At 40.1% G+C, this 15,167-nt stretch overlaps 1 protein-coding gene across 1 annotated transcript in view; it reads left to right on the forward strand.

The window, feature by feature from the left end:
- LOC126281320 (protein Fe65 homolog) overlaps positions 1 to 15,167 on the forward strand; it is an 821,707-nt gene that overhangs the window by 784,651 nt on the left and 21,889 nt on the right. The window contains exons 10-13 of the mRNA XM_049980168.1: positions 4,022 to 4,188; positions 9,433 to 9,534; positions 11,001 to 11,203; positions 13,831 to 14,010. Of these exons, the coding sequence (XP_049836125.1) occupies positions 4,022 to 4,188; positions 9,433 to 9,534; positions 11,001 to 11,203; positions 13,831 to 14,010 (652 nt within the window). The remainder of the gene's footprint in view (positions 1 to 4,021; positions 4,189 to 9,432; positions 9,535 to 11,000; positions 11,204 to 13,830; positions 14,011 to 15,167) is intronic.

The following is a 15,167-nucleotide window of genomic DNA, read 5'->3' on the forward strand; positions in this document are numbered from 1 at the left end:
TTTTTCCCCACAAGCTATCTGTTGTTATTTTCTATTTCAAAATGCAGTTATGTAGTTTTTGGTTATAATTTCAGATATGTATTCTCACCTATCACTTTGTTTTCATTTATCTTAATACTTTGTGGATTGCTGCCAATTACATGTGTTTCGTTAACCTTTCTTCTGTTGGTAGACTATCTCTTTCTGCCTCTTCCTTTGCTCCATTTTGGACTCTCTGTAATTTCATTGTATCATGTGTTCATGTTATTAAATTTCATTGCTGACCAGCAGCATGTATTCAGCTTCATGCTTTCAGCTCCGTAGTGTCATTTCCTGACTCATGCAGTGTCTTATTCTCTGTCATGTATCACTATGAAAGAAGAATGCTCCCTGTTTGTCCTCGAAACGCATCTGTTTCTTTACTTACATTGCAATGATATTAGCAGTCCTTACATGAGTGAGTTCAGTAAACACAGGAGGGACTGGAGCTTTGATAGTCAGGTCAGACCTTTGAGCAGGGATCAGAAATGTGTTAACAGGTTCAGTACTGATAAGTACCTGACTGCTAAGTGTAATCAGAACAGAAAAAAGCATGAAATTTTGCTGCACTCTTTTTTTAAAAACAACATTCACAGCTTTAACAAAATCTAGTATATATCTGTCTTATAGCTTATAACTCGAGTCACTTTTCAGCTGTGTAATTAGTGTGCGTGTAAAGTTTTACGCATTTTTATTTCAGTTTATTATTACCAATATATAAAACAGTGTAACAATAACCAAGTAAATATGTTGGTGGTAGAGCTCTTTTTGTGATGTTTCATGTCTGCTTAAAACAGAGGAAGAGAGAGAGAGAGAGAGAGAGAGAGAGAGAGAGAGAGAGAGAGAGAGAGAGAGAGAGAGAGGGGGGGGGGGGAAGAGAGGGGGAGAGAAGGAATAAAAAAGAAAACATACAGTATGTCTGATGAATTGCAGTTTATGCACAGATTACGTTTCTTAACCCAGAGTGTAAGTAACTGTTCATGTTTTTCAGCACTGGTATGTCTATTTTTTTCTGTTCTATTGGCTGAGGCAGGAAGACAGGTACATGCCTTGAGGGGTTGATGGTATGAGTGATCCTGAACAAAAAACTTCATATGGACATATTCCCTATTCATAATGATTTCTGAGATAGAGCACTTTTAATGCACATTGTAATTTATTTTTCTATATTATTCAAACATTGTCATTCTCTACAATGTATCCCATTGGTGTAGATGTAGTTGAGATGAACAATTTGATATAAAACATTTGTGGTCTGTTAAGTGGGGAAACTACCTCAAATTATCCTACAAAAACTACATACACTAAAGCACATGCATTTCATAAAACATTTTCAGTATTCTCAAGCTATCTTCACACAGTCTGTTAATCCTAGAGAAAAAATTAATAGGACCCTTTTTGTGCAAAAATTAATGTTAAGATTCAACTGTTTATTTTAATTTCGGTGGCTGCAAGCATTCCTCTAGTTGTTTCCAATTCAGCAGCACAGGTTATCCCATGACTTTGATATTTCTCTCTTCATATTTCTGGGAATACAAGAAACAAATATGTCTTTCTCCATGTATCAGAAAATCCCACTAATAATTTCTTTAAAAATATAAAATTTATTTGCTGTCATCGTGTAGGCTACATCCTCTATTATAACATGTCATTCTCTAATATCAAAAGTATGTTCATAGAACCTTAATTCTATATTGCTTCTTTCCTTGCTATAGGCTGCGTGTTCAGCTGCTGAAACTGAATTGCGTTTCTTCTAAAATTGGTCCAGGATGCTAACGAGTGTTCCATCTATCCCTCATATTATTTTTATATATGTACTTGTTCTCTGTGGAGTAATAATACTGCATTAGAGTTAGACATCTGCAGGAAAAACTGTTAGAATTAATACTTGGGTCTAGCCAAATGGATATCTTATTTTGGAAAGAAAAAAAAAGCTTGTGGTTTACAATGACCATTGAAATGGATTGTATTTGAAAAAGTGTGCACTGAGAGATAGCTTTATCTGACTTCAGAGAGTAAAGAATGACCGAATTTCACTTGTCATGTAATCTGCCTTGAGTGCTGAAGTAAAAAATTTAAACAGCTCTTATCAGCGGAAAGCTGTACCACCCACACTGCCCAGAAAGGCATAGACACTGTTATTTTTTATTGGATTCTTACTCAAAAATTGACATGACAGTGATGGCACTAAAAAGTACCTAAAACATTTGCTCAGTAATTTTTTATGGTGGCCTTAAATTGTAATTTGAAATACATCAGGTTACTAATTTGCTATAGTGGACTTCAATGTGCAATTTGAAATGCCACATTCACCTCCACCAACATCATCATCATCTGATTGACATTCCAGCAAACTGTGCATCTACTTATATACTCCACACATCACTGCTCAGAGTGTGACAATGGGAACTTCGTAAAAATATTACCCACTTCCTTTCCTACTCCAGTTACAATTGAAGAGAGAGAAAAATGATTGATTTCTGTACACACATGTCACTGTCTTACCTTATTATCAAGAGAGAGACACATCAAGAGACATTGCACTGTCTGTCTTGTATACTTCTTTAAGTAGAGCTGAAAGCATCCCCACGAGACCACACTCACCTTTCACCTTGCCAGCATATTAGCGCCAACAACTGCCCTTTAAAGCCAGCAGTGCAGCAGTACTACAGTCAGTCGTGATTTATCTGTGCTACTGTGTTGACCTCACTGCACATCATTATCTTCGTTCTGAATTCACAATGATGTAGGTTTTTGATCTTTTTTACTCACTGGGTTTGTTCTATCTATGTTGTTTGTCTTCATTTTCCTGTTGTCCACCTCTTTACTCTCAGGTAGCTCACCGTGATGCCCTTCGCCAGTCAGCTTGTTTCTATTGGTTCTCGAGTCTTTCCCAGTTCTGGATGCTATGGACACATGAACTGGGAATGGATGATGGACAGAGGAAGGGAAGTTGTCGGGCAGAGGGTGTGGGGACAGGATGTTTTGAGGAGTGAAGGAAGTGTTTCAAGTATAACTCTCATATGTGTAAATCAGAAAAGCTGGTTGTGGAGTGAAGGATATAGATAGTCTGGGTCATAAAGCAGCCACTGATATCAAGCATGTTATGCACAGCTGCATGTTGTGACATCAGATCATCTATTTTGTTCATGGCTATAGCTCAGCAGTAGCCATTCATTCAGGTTGACAGTTGGTTAGTTGTTATAATGACATAAAAAGTTATGCACTGATTGCAGCAGAAATGATATATAACATGGCTTCTTCCACAGGTGGTACAGTGTCTGTTTGTTAGTCATGATAGTGTAAAAATCTGCGAAATGATTGCAGCAGAGCTGGTAAATAACATGGCTGCTTTCACAGGTGGCCCAGCCCCTGGTTGGGTAGGATAAGCCAGTGACAGAACTTGAGTAGTAACTGATGGGTGTGTGTGTTGGGCAGGTCTTGCATTGAGGCCTTCCAGAGGGATGTGACCCCAGTGGCAAGGGGTCAAGAGTGGGAGTGGTATAGGGATGAAATAGGATACATTACATTCCACCAGAATTTTCCTACATAATTATACCATCTAAAGTTCTTGGTTCGTTACATTTCTCATACTACTATTCTCTTTTCACTGTGTCCTCCTAAATAATTTGAGGTCTTCCTATAGAAAGCTGTTTTCTTCATGTGCCCATAATTCACTCCTTTATCCTCTCAATGTATTTATCAGGCCTCTATCTAAATTAAGTCACTGTCATAATTACGTACTCTAGTTGTACTTTATCCTTTCTGGTTTACTGAAAACAAGAGCAGAGGAATTTAAATCAGTGTGTGTGTGTGTGTGTGTGTGTGTGTGTGTGTGTGTGTAGTAGTAGTAGTAGTGCTGAAAGGCACAGTGTTCAATATTTTTGTTTCTGTATTTTGAGTTAACTGTGTATATTTAGTTGTTTTGCCACTAGTTTAACTTTTGTGTTGCATTTAACTGTCTACATTGTAAACAATAATTTACTGTGGTAATTTCTTACAGAGACTTTGCTTATGTGGCTCGTGATCGTACAACAAGGAAACACATGTGCCATGTGTTCCGTTGTGATATTCCTGCCAGGACGATTGCCAATACTCTTAGAGACATCTGCAAGAAAATAATGATTGAGCGAAGTCTACAGCAGAATCTGGCAAAACCCATTGATATTAGTAAGTAACACACCTATTTAAATTTAGTGATTACCAAATTCCTTGATTTATTTATAATACATGATTAAAGTCTATGTTCATGTGAATTTGGGATAGCTGTAGGTCAGTACTGTACAACTTACCAAAGTACTTTCCAGGACAATCTACACAGCTTAGTGACTTCCGGGATTTGTTGCCTGAAAATGTGCATGTGTGCCTAAGTTTCTGTGGATGTTGATGAAAATTAAAGAACAGAACAAGATGAAACTCTTGTTTCCCTGCAAGAGCAACAGGAAGAGTGTTAAGTTTAGCATCGTCATTGGATGAATGGTTCATCATTGACTGCCTTATGTGACCTAATTCCTTAAAACAAATAATGTACTCCACTTAGGAATACATAACAACATAGGAAAAGATAGATTTCTACTTACCGTAAAGAAGACATGCTAAGTTGCAGACAGGCACAATTAAAAGACACTTACACAAAGTTTTAGGCCAAAGGCTTCATCAGAAAAAGAGAAACATGTACCATTAAATAATGGAAGATCCAGGATGGAAAGTAACAATATTATGAAAAGGAAAGCTGCTGCTCACCATGTAGCGGAGATGCTGAGTCGCAGATAGGCACATCAAAAAGACTGTCACAAATAAGGCCAGTAAGGCCTTTGTCAACATTAGATGACACACACACACACCTTCATGCAAATACAACTCACACACACGACTGCAGTCTCAGGCAACTGAAACCACACTGTGAGCAGCACCACCAGTGCATGATGTGAGTGGTGACTGGGTGGGGTTAAGGAAGAGGCTGGGGTGCGGAGGGTGAGGGATGGTAGGTTAAGAGGGGGGGAGGGGGTAGACAGTGAAGTGCTGCAGGTTAGACGGAGGGCAGGGGAGAGGTGGGGAAGGAGGGGGAAGGGAAGTAGCGGAAAAGGAGAAAATTAAAATGACTGGGTGTGATGGTGCAATGACGGCTGTGTAGTGCTGGCATGGGAACAGGGAAGGGGCTGGATGGGTGAGGACAGTGACTAACAAAGGTTGAGGCCAGAAGGATTATGAGAATTATGATGTATTGTGGGGAGAGTTCCCACCTGCACAATTCGGAAAAGCTGATGCTGGTGGGAAGGATCCATGTGGCACAGGCTGTGAATCAGTCATTGAAATGAAGGATGTTGTGTTTGGCAGCGTGCTCAGCAACAGGGTGGCCCACATGCTTATTGGCCACAGTTTATCAGTGGTCATTCATGTGGGCAGACAGTTTGTTGGTTGTTATGCCCACGTAGAATGCACCACAGTGGTTGCAGCTTAGATTGTACATCATATGACTGGTTTCACAGGAAGCACTGCCTTTGATGGGATAGTTGATGTTTGTGACCAGACTGGAGTAGGTGATGGTGGTGGGAGGGTGTATGGGACCGGTCTTGCATCTAGGTCTATTACAGGGGTATGAGCCATGAGGTAAGAGGATGGGAGCAAGGGTTGTGTAAGGATGGACGATCGTATTGTATAAATTCGGTGGACAGTGGAATACCACTGGGGGAGGGGGGGGAGGGATAGTGGGCAGGACATTTCTCATTTCAGGGCACAATGAGAGGTAGTTGGAACCTTGGCAGAGAATGTAATTCAATTGCGAGGGGAATACTCCTCTGTGCCCAGCCCATACGACTTTGGGAAATAGTGAGAGACTGGAGAGACAAGGCACGGTAGTATTTTTTTTTTGGGGGGGGGGGGGGGGGAGGATAATTCTGGTCTGTGAAGGCTTCAGTAGGACCCTCGATATATTTCGAGAGCAGCCACTCGTCACTGCAGATGCGACGACCACAGGTGGTTAAGCTGTATAGAAGGGACTTCTTGGTGTGGAAAGGGTGGCAGCTGTCGAAGTGGAGGTAATGCTGTTGGTTAGTAGGTCTGATATGGACGGAGGTACTGATGTAGCCATCTTTGAGGTGGAGGTCAACACCTATGAAGGTGGCTTGTTGGGTTCAGTAGGACCAGGTGAAGTAAATGGGGGAGAAGTTGTTGAGGTTCTGGAGGAATGTGGATACGGTGCTCTTTACCTCATCCAGACAGCAAAGATGTCATCAGTGAATCTGAACCAGGTGAGGCGTTTAAGATACTGGATTTTAGGAAGGATTCCTCTAGATGGCCCATGAGCAGGTTGGCATAGGATGGTGCCTTGCTGGTTCCCAGAGACATACCCTGGATTTATTTGTAGGTAATGCTTTCAAAGCAGAAGTAATTGTGGGTGAGGATATAGTTGGTCAGGGTGACTAGGAAGGAGATTGTTGGTTTGGAATCCATCAGACATTGGGAAAGGTAGTGTTCAATAGTGGTAAGGCCATGGGCATTAGGAATGTTAGTGTAAAGGAAGGTGGCATCAATGGTGATGAGCAGGGCATTGTGATCCCATAGCCATCCTGGTCTCAACCTTCATTAGCCATTTCCTTGCCCATCCAGCCCCTTCCCTGTTCCCATTCCAGTACTACACAGCTGTCATTTCACCATCACACCCAGTCTTTTTAAATCTCTCCTCTTCCACTACTCCCCCCCCCCCCCCTCCGTCTAACCAGCAGAAATTCACTGTCTGTCACACCTACCATACCATCCTCTCGCCCTCCCTCTCTCCATCCCACCCTCCTCCTTCCCCCATCCAGCCGCCACTCCTATCATACAATGGTCCTGTTGCTCACAATGTGGTTTAGGACGCCCGTCGTGTATGTTGGTGCGCGCGCGCGCGCGCGTGTGTGTGTGTGTGTGTGTGTGTGTGTGTGTGTGTGTGTGTCATCTAGTGTTGACAAAGGCCTTACTGGGCGAAAGCTTTATTTGTGACAGTCTTTTTGTTGTGCTTATTTGCGACTCAGCATCTTCACTATATGGTGAGTAGCAACTTTCATTTTCATAATATTGAAACACACACCATTCATACACACAAGCAAGCACATCTCATGGACACATAACTCAGTCCGAAATGCATTTATCACATGGGATGGAAGTAGCAATCTGGAAGGGATGGGGGAGGGGAAGAATTAGTAGTACACAGGTGGTGGGAGAGAGGAACACTGTCTGGTGGATGTGTATGCACTAGAATTTCAACAGTTGCAGGGTCATGAGGTTGAGGGGGAGGGAGGTGGGGAACAAAGGAGCAAAAAAGGACAGGAGCAGGAAAAGATGGGTGGGTGCATTGGCAGAGAGCAGGATGGAGGGTGTGGGGACATGGCGGACAGCTGTTTGGTAGTCATGCTAGTGTAAATGATTGCAGCAGAACTGGTGAATAACATGGCTGCTTTCACAGGTGGCCCAGCCCCAGATCGGGTAGGATAAACCTGTGACAGAAATGGAATAGGAATTGCTGTGTGAGTGGATTGGGCAGGTCTTGCACCTGGTTTTTCCACAGGTATATAATACTTGTGGTAGGGGGTTGGGATTTGGACTGGCATAGGGATGGACTTGGATCTTTTGGAGGTTGGGACACCACTTTAGGAGGGGTGGGAAGGTGTTCGGGTAGGATGTCCCTCATTTCAGGGCATGATGATAGGTAATCATAGATGTGTGTGTGGTGCACTTGCTTGTGTGCATAAATGGCATATGTTTCTCTTTTGCTGATGAAGGATGTGGCTGAAAGCTTTGTGTAAATGTCTTTTAATAGTGCCTATTTGCATTTTCAACAGTTTCTGGATTTGATCTAGCTACCTGGTGTACAATCTGTAAATGAGGGAATTATAATCACCATTCTTCCTGTGTATGCCAGGTCATATATATTTATAAAAATGGCTTTTAGCTATCAGAGTTCAAACCACCTATCTCACAACTGACTGATGTTGCATTACTAAGACTTATTGGCCTTGGGCACAAAGCGGCATTTTTTGGTTAAGACATGAAAGCTATTGAGAGATGAAGATCAGGTCATTATTAAGTAAACAGATAGTGGATTTGCTATAAATCACACCTCCATGTCAGTTTAAGAGTACTGTTACTTCGTTATACTTCATGCTTTTCTCCTGAGAGTCATCAAGTGGATGTGTTACAGTCTTTCAAGTTCATATGGTTCCCATGCTATGTTTCTATAAATGCAGTTTGTAAAACTTATGTGTGTAGTTATTAAAATAATGGCAACCATGAATGAGAACTAAACAGGATGAAAGTTTACCACCTTGACAGCAATTCAACTCAACTTTTTACTTTCCTGTCCCCTCCACCCAGAACTCTTTGACATTGGCAGTTTTTTGTTCACCTTTATTGAGTATTCTAGATATAATTACTTGTTAATCAAGCCTTTTTAATTTGTATCTATCATTCTTCTTCTTACATGATGAAGCTGGAGGATTATTTCACAATTCAAACATCAGAGCATCTGTTGGCTTTTGTAAGCATTTGGAGTTATAATGTGGGAGAAGTACAGTGCTATTACAAATGGGAAGAGTAGCTTTGCACATTTTTAATTAAGAGCTTGAGACATTGTTTGTATTATCAACAGAGAGAGAGAGAGAGAGAGAGAGAGAGAGAGAGAGAGAGAGAGAGAGAGAGAGAGAGAGAGAGAGAGAGAGAGAGAATTTCTTACTCTAAAATTTGCAAAATGACTAAGAGAGAGAGAGAGAGGGAGGGAGAGAGGGTGAGAGTTGTATGAAGATTTACACTAGGTCCACAGAAAGCTGTATTTTAGTGCCAAGTCAATCATTTGGTCAAATGTAAATTGGTGATACCCAATGGTACATACCCAAGGCATGCAGCAGCAGTAGCACTTTAAAATGGAAACTGTACATAGTTTGATAGCCATGGGAGAGGCATTTTTACACTGCGACCCAGTGATTGTCTCCTCTTCCTGTAGATATAGGATGTATGTAACAACAAATTGTAATAAGGTACCATGATAAAGTATTTCTTTGACTCTATTATTTGGATAACTGTGGTTCTGATTGCAGCAAACAGTGAACTTTGCATCACAAATATCTATCTATCCAGCATAAATCACAAATGTTAAGAGGAGAGCACCTCAGTACCGGTGCAGTGATTGTAAACAGCACTTTATAATTTTAGTACAAGAGGATGTAAACTATAATATTCATTTAGATACAAAGTGTTTAAATAATGAAAACATACAAAACATAATTTGCTAGAAAAATATTGGCCAACAAAATAGTTTTGCTGGATTCTGCACAGCTCATATTTTGACCAGTTGCCATAGGCATACTTTTGCAAAGTTCATTTAGCAATAGATTGTATGGGGACAAGACAGAAGACTTTAAACAAACTTTTGTTTGACAGGTGGTACTGGAGGAGGAGGACGATCTGGTCTAGCAGCTCGTCCCACAAATCTGCCAACAGAACACAGGCGATTCCATCACAGGAGTGGTCAAGCATTAGTCAGTATGTACACATACAGTTATTCATTTCTCTGTTTGCTGTTCTGGAGATAGGCCACATATTTACTGAATTATATGTTACTTTGAAGTGACTTTCCATTATGATTGAGGGGCATAGCCCAGAGAAAGTTGTCACAAACTTAAAGTGAAGTTTGGATGAGAAAATTAGCACTGAAAATTTGAGAATGATAATAATCAATATTTGTGCAACACTGTTGCCAATAGGTTGGAATTCCTGGTAATAATTCTTTTGAAACAAGACTCGGCATTCTCTGCCAGTCACCTGCCTCTTATTATATATGTTGTTCATCGGTATTTTCTTGTTTTCTTAATCCACCGATGTTTAGTTGTTTGTATTATACACATGCTTCTTTCATAAAATAAATATAATATATTTTAGAAAATAATTTCTAAATACAAATTATGAAAACATGCCCACTTAAAATCAAAACTGATCTGGTGTTAATTTATTTTCATATCTTTTATCATTTTTATGTGTAAAAGTCACATTTTTCTACTGCTTACTTTATATGATCATATATGACACCTGCTATCTCGCTGAGGATGGAGCTGATTTCTTTCTTATTTCTTATTACACAACTTGAATTGTTTTGGCTGTACTCCTCAATAACATTTCCAGTAACTATGAGGACTCAAAATTATATGAAATTTACATACTCCTAAGTCAAAGCGTGTAAAGTTCTTCAGCTTGTACACTGATGCAAGCACCTCTAGCTTTCCTACCTGATTTTTTTTCTGACTGCAGCATATTTCATACAGTTACTACACTTTATTTATAAGAAAATTAATTTTTCAGTTCTTGCTACAAATCATAAAGTTGATTTTCAGTTGCTTGTATTTTGTGACACACACACTATGCTATCCAAAGATTTACTAGTTATGTACATAAGTCTTTGTACTTCTCGATATTATGTGACCATATCAAAGTATTGGAAAACAAGCACAGCCAACAGATTTAGTGGCTAACAGAGGCTCTGCTTTCAGAACACAATGATGAGTGTGATGGGATGTATTGAACTATGGATTTTAGCCAATTTAAATAACGAAATAACAAATGCAGAATTGATAGAAGTCATATGTGACTAATCTCAATATTTCTAAATGTGAATGTGAGAACAATTAAAACAACATGGGAGGTATCCTTCTCCATCCTTTACAATCCGAATTTGTGCCTTCACCTTTTCTAACTGCTGCATTTCTAACAAAACCATCTGTTCTTCTGTCCAGTTATTTGGTAAATCCAAACCGGTTCATTCTGATAATTTAGCCACAAAGTTTTAGTTACTCGTCTTGCAAGTGCCAAAGATTTTTCTTAAAATTAAAATTTAACTTTATTCTTTGTGCTGATATTTGTCTCATAATATAAAGAATGTACCAAATAGGTTTGAAATTAATACAGTAAAATGTTCGCTATAACACTAAACAGTTCTGTGGTTTCTGTTTTCACAGCACAGTCCTTTCCAACTCCAATGGAGGAACCCAAAAAGGTACTCAGAGCACAGTACCTCGGATCAACACAAGTGACTAAGGCCACTGGTATGGATATTCTCAATGATGCAATTGATCAGATGGTGGCCACAGTCCCTCATGACAAGTGGTGTACAGTCAATGTTGCAGTTGCTCCATCAATGATTTCCATTATGCTGCCAGGGGTGAGCTCAAATAACAACTGATACCAAGATATTTAATTTACATATGAATTTACATCTTCAATCAATTTTAGTTTTCAGGATTAATCATACTGACTGATGTTTGTTCATAATATGCATCAATGGAGATGAATAAAGACAATTATTGCTAACAGTATGCTTATATAATAGAGGGAAACATTCCACGTGGGAAAAATATATCTAAAAACAAAGATGATGTGACTTATCAAACGAAAGCGCTTGCAGGTTGATGGATACACAAACAAACACAAACATACACACAAAATTCAAGCTTTCGCAACCAATGGTTGCTTCATCAGGAAAGAGGGAACGAGAGGGAAAGACGAAAGGATGTGGATTTTAAGGGAGAGTGTAAGGAGTCATTCCAATCCCGGGAGCGGAAAGACTGACCTTAGGGGGAAAAAAGGACAGGTATACACTTGCATACACACACATATCCATCCGCACATACACAGTCACAAGCAGACATTTTCCTTGACGCTGCATCACAGACAGGAGCGCCTGCAATGGTGTGCTCAACGGCGAACCTGGGTGCACACGAATGGCAAAATGTCATTTTTTCGGATGAATCCAGGTTGTTTACAGCATCATGATGATCACATTCATGTTTGGCGACATCACGGTGAACGCACATTGGAAGCCTGTATTCATCATCACCATACTGGCATATCACCCGACATGATGGCTCTACCCTTCATTCAATCTCTGCGGAACGCTACATTTCAGCAGGATAATGAACGGCCGCATGTTGGAGGTCCTGTACGGGCCTTTCTGGATACAGAAAATGTTCTACTGCTGCCCTGGCCAGCACATTCTCCAGATATCTCACCAATGGTCGGTGGTGGCCAAGCAACTGGCTCGTCACAATACGTCAGTCACGACTCTTCATGAACTGTGGTATCATGTTGAAGCTGCATGGGCAGCTGTACCTGTACACGCCATCCAAGCTCTGTTTGACTCAATGCCCAGGCATATCAAGTCCGTTATTATGGCCAAGGTGGTTGTTCTGGGTACTGATTTCTCAGGATCTATGCACCCAAATTGTGTGAAAATGTAATCACATGTCAGTTCTAGTATATTTGTCCGAGGAATACCTGTTTATCATCTGCATTTCTTCTTGGTGTAGCAATTTTAATGGCCAGTAGTCTATAACAGGGACCAGTGCTGTGGTAAGTCCAGGTGAAAGACACTCGGCTGGTACAAAGCGAAGGTAATGTTTAACAGGGAATGATTAATGCATAATAATTTCCTAAGCATTAAGAATAAAATTACTGTTAGTCCTCTGATGGGTTGCTGGTGCATGGTAAGTTGTAGTGTCAGTGGCAAGGATATGTCCCCAACAGTTAAAAGCGAGTTTCGTCCGAATTCTTTACACATCTGCCACAGAACGTGATACATTCTACATTCCTGTGGCAGTGTCTCAGCATTATTGCAGTGTTAGGCAGCTATGGCATTTAGCTGTAGCTGCTTACACCTCATGGTTGAAAGAAGGCAGCAGAGCTGCTGTCAGGTATCTTTTTTCGTCATATAGAGTACATTTAATAATTATACTTTTGGACAAAGTCATTCATCAGGTGACTGAGAATCTGATTAAAGACTTTTACCGAAAGGTGATATTTTTTAGTATCCTCCTTTGAAATGTTCATGTGTGCCACTCAATTCTTCTGTGCAGTGGGTAGCAGTCTCTGTGTCATATTTGTGTAGTTATTGATGATTATGAAAGTGAAAGGAAAGGAGAGAATGAAACTTAGTTGTGCCACGTCTACTGCTCTCGAACAGCATTAAAAAAGTGGTGTGGAAGATGTATATTTTAATGCTCTATTTAATTGATATATCACCTTCAGTTTTACTGTATATGTTATCACTTCATGAGGCAATGCAGAGAGGTTTGAAGTTTACTCAGTTTCAAAGAGTTATCTTGGCTGCGGAGACGGGTATTATGCATGGCTATGGAAATTTTTGCTTTAGTATAGTGCGTCATTATTCTATTACCAACTAAAATGTATGTCTTATAAAGTGTTCCTTATTGAAGGAAGAAACCACAATTTATCCACACCACCAGTGCCAAACTTTTTGTAGTTGATCTTTCTGTGAAACATAACAACAGGAACCTGGGTTCATCTGGATTGTCTCTCAATACTTCCACTTCTCAACTCTAGAGCTGGGAAGTGATTCACCATTGGCCTGGTCTTATTTTAGACTGATGTCTCTCTCTCTCTCTCTCTCTCTCTCTCTCTCTCTCTCTCTCTCTCTCTGTCTGTGTGTGTGTGTGTGTGTGTGTGTGTGTGTAGCTGTAAATGGAACCATGTTGTTATTATGAACAAACTGAGGTGTGGAAACAATGGTACATACATTAGAAATAACTCTTATGCTAACTTTGATAAACTATAATTTTATCAAGTATAGTGTCAAAATAATTACTTGGAATCTATTGCAGTTTAAGAAGCTTATTTTTTTATTACTGTACTAGCAGTTATCATAAATTTAATATATGTGGATGACTGTTTTTGTAGCTTTGTGCAAAGTATAATTTCTACAATAATTGTGGATAAAATTTTCTCTAAAGTACTTGTTCCATTTCATTTAAAGTTTCAAATTTCTGTTCACAGGAGGAAAGTAAGCTAATTGCCGAATGCCGAGTTCGGTACCTTTCATTCCTTGGGATTGGACGGAATGTAAAGCAGTGTGGTTTCATCATGCACACTGCACAGGATCTCTTTATGGCCCATGTATTCCATTGTGAACCTTCATCTGGAGCATTATGCAAGACTGTTGAGGCAGCCTGTAAGGTAAGACAACAGAACAGGCCTTCAACTTTTCGGAACCTTACAACCTCAACTGAGGAAAAAGTGACGAAAAGGTCGTGTAATACATATATGAATAAAACATGACTTTGCTTTCTGTTGGTAGGCCTATTTTATCCAATGTTTTTGAGGGCTTAAAAAGTTATGATTTTGATTTGTTTATAACAGATAAGGGTCAAGGGAAGAATTGGAAAACTCATTTGTGCCCAGACCTTTTTATGACTCTTTAAAGTATTATAACAAGTGTCTGACTTACTCAGAGCACATACCCTGTTAACAATACTGGCAAGGGATATTGAAAGTAAAAATGCCGTTAGTTACTGTCCTACATTACAAGGCACAATTTGATAAATACACTGAGGTGACAAAAGTCATGCGCTAGTGATATGCACATGTACAGGTGGCAGCAGTGTTCTGTACACAAGGTATAAAAGGGCAGTGCATTGCCAGAGCTGTCATTTGTACTCAGGTGATTCTTGCCAAAATGTTTCTGATGTAACTCAGGTCACACAAGAGGAATTAACAGACTTTGAACATACAATGGAATTTGGAGCTAGACGCATGGGACATTATGTTTTGGAAATTGTAAGGAAATTCAATATTCCAAGATCCACAGTATCAATAATGTGCTAAGAATACCAAATTTTAGGTATTATCCCTCACCATGGACAATGCAGCGGCTGATGGCTTTCACTAAATGACCAAGAGTAGCAGCATTTGTGTAGGATTGTCAGTGTTAACAGACACGGAACACTGCATGAAAGACAGTGTGGCGAAATTTGGTGTTAATGGGCTATGGCAGCAGATGACTGACGCGACTTCCTTTGCTAACAGCTCGACACCGCCTGCAGTGCCTCTGCTGGGCTTGTGACCATATCCGTTGAGCCCTAGACAACTGGAAAACCACAGCCTGATCAGATGAGCCCCAATTTCAATTGGTAAGAGCTGATGGCAGGGTTCGATGTGGTGCAAACTCCGCAAAGTCATGGACCCAGATTGTCAACAAGGCACTGAGCAAGCTTGTGGTGACTCCATAATGGTGTGGGTGGTGTTTACATGGAATGGACAGAGTCCTCTGGTCCAATTGAACCAACCATTGGCTGGAAATGGTTATGTTTGGTTACTTTGGGATCATTTACAGC

This window comes from Schistocerca gregaria, chromosome 7 (genome assembly GCF_023897955.1).
Source record: "Schistocerca gregaria isolate iqSchGreg1 chromosome 7, iqSchGreg1.2, whole genome shotgun sequence".
Classification (NCBI taxonomy): Eukaryota; Metazoa; Arthropoda; class Insecta; order Orthoptera; family Acrididae; genus Schistocerca; species Schistocerca gregaria.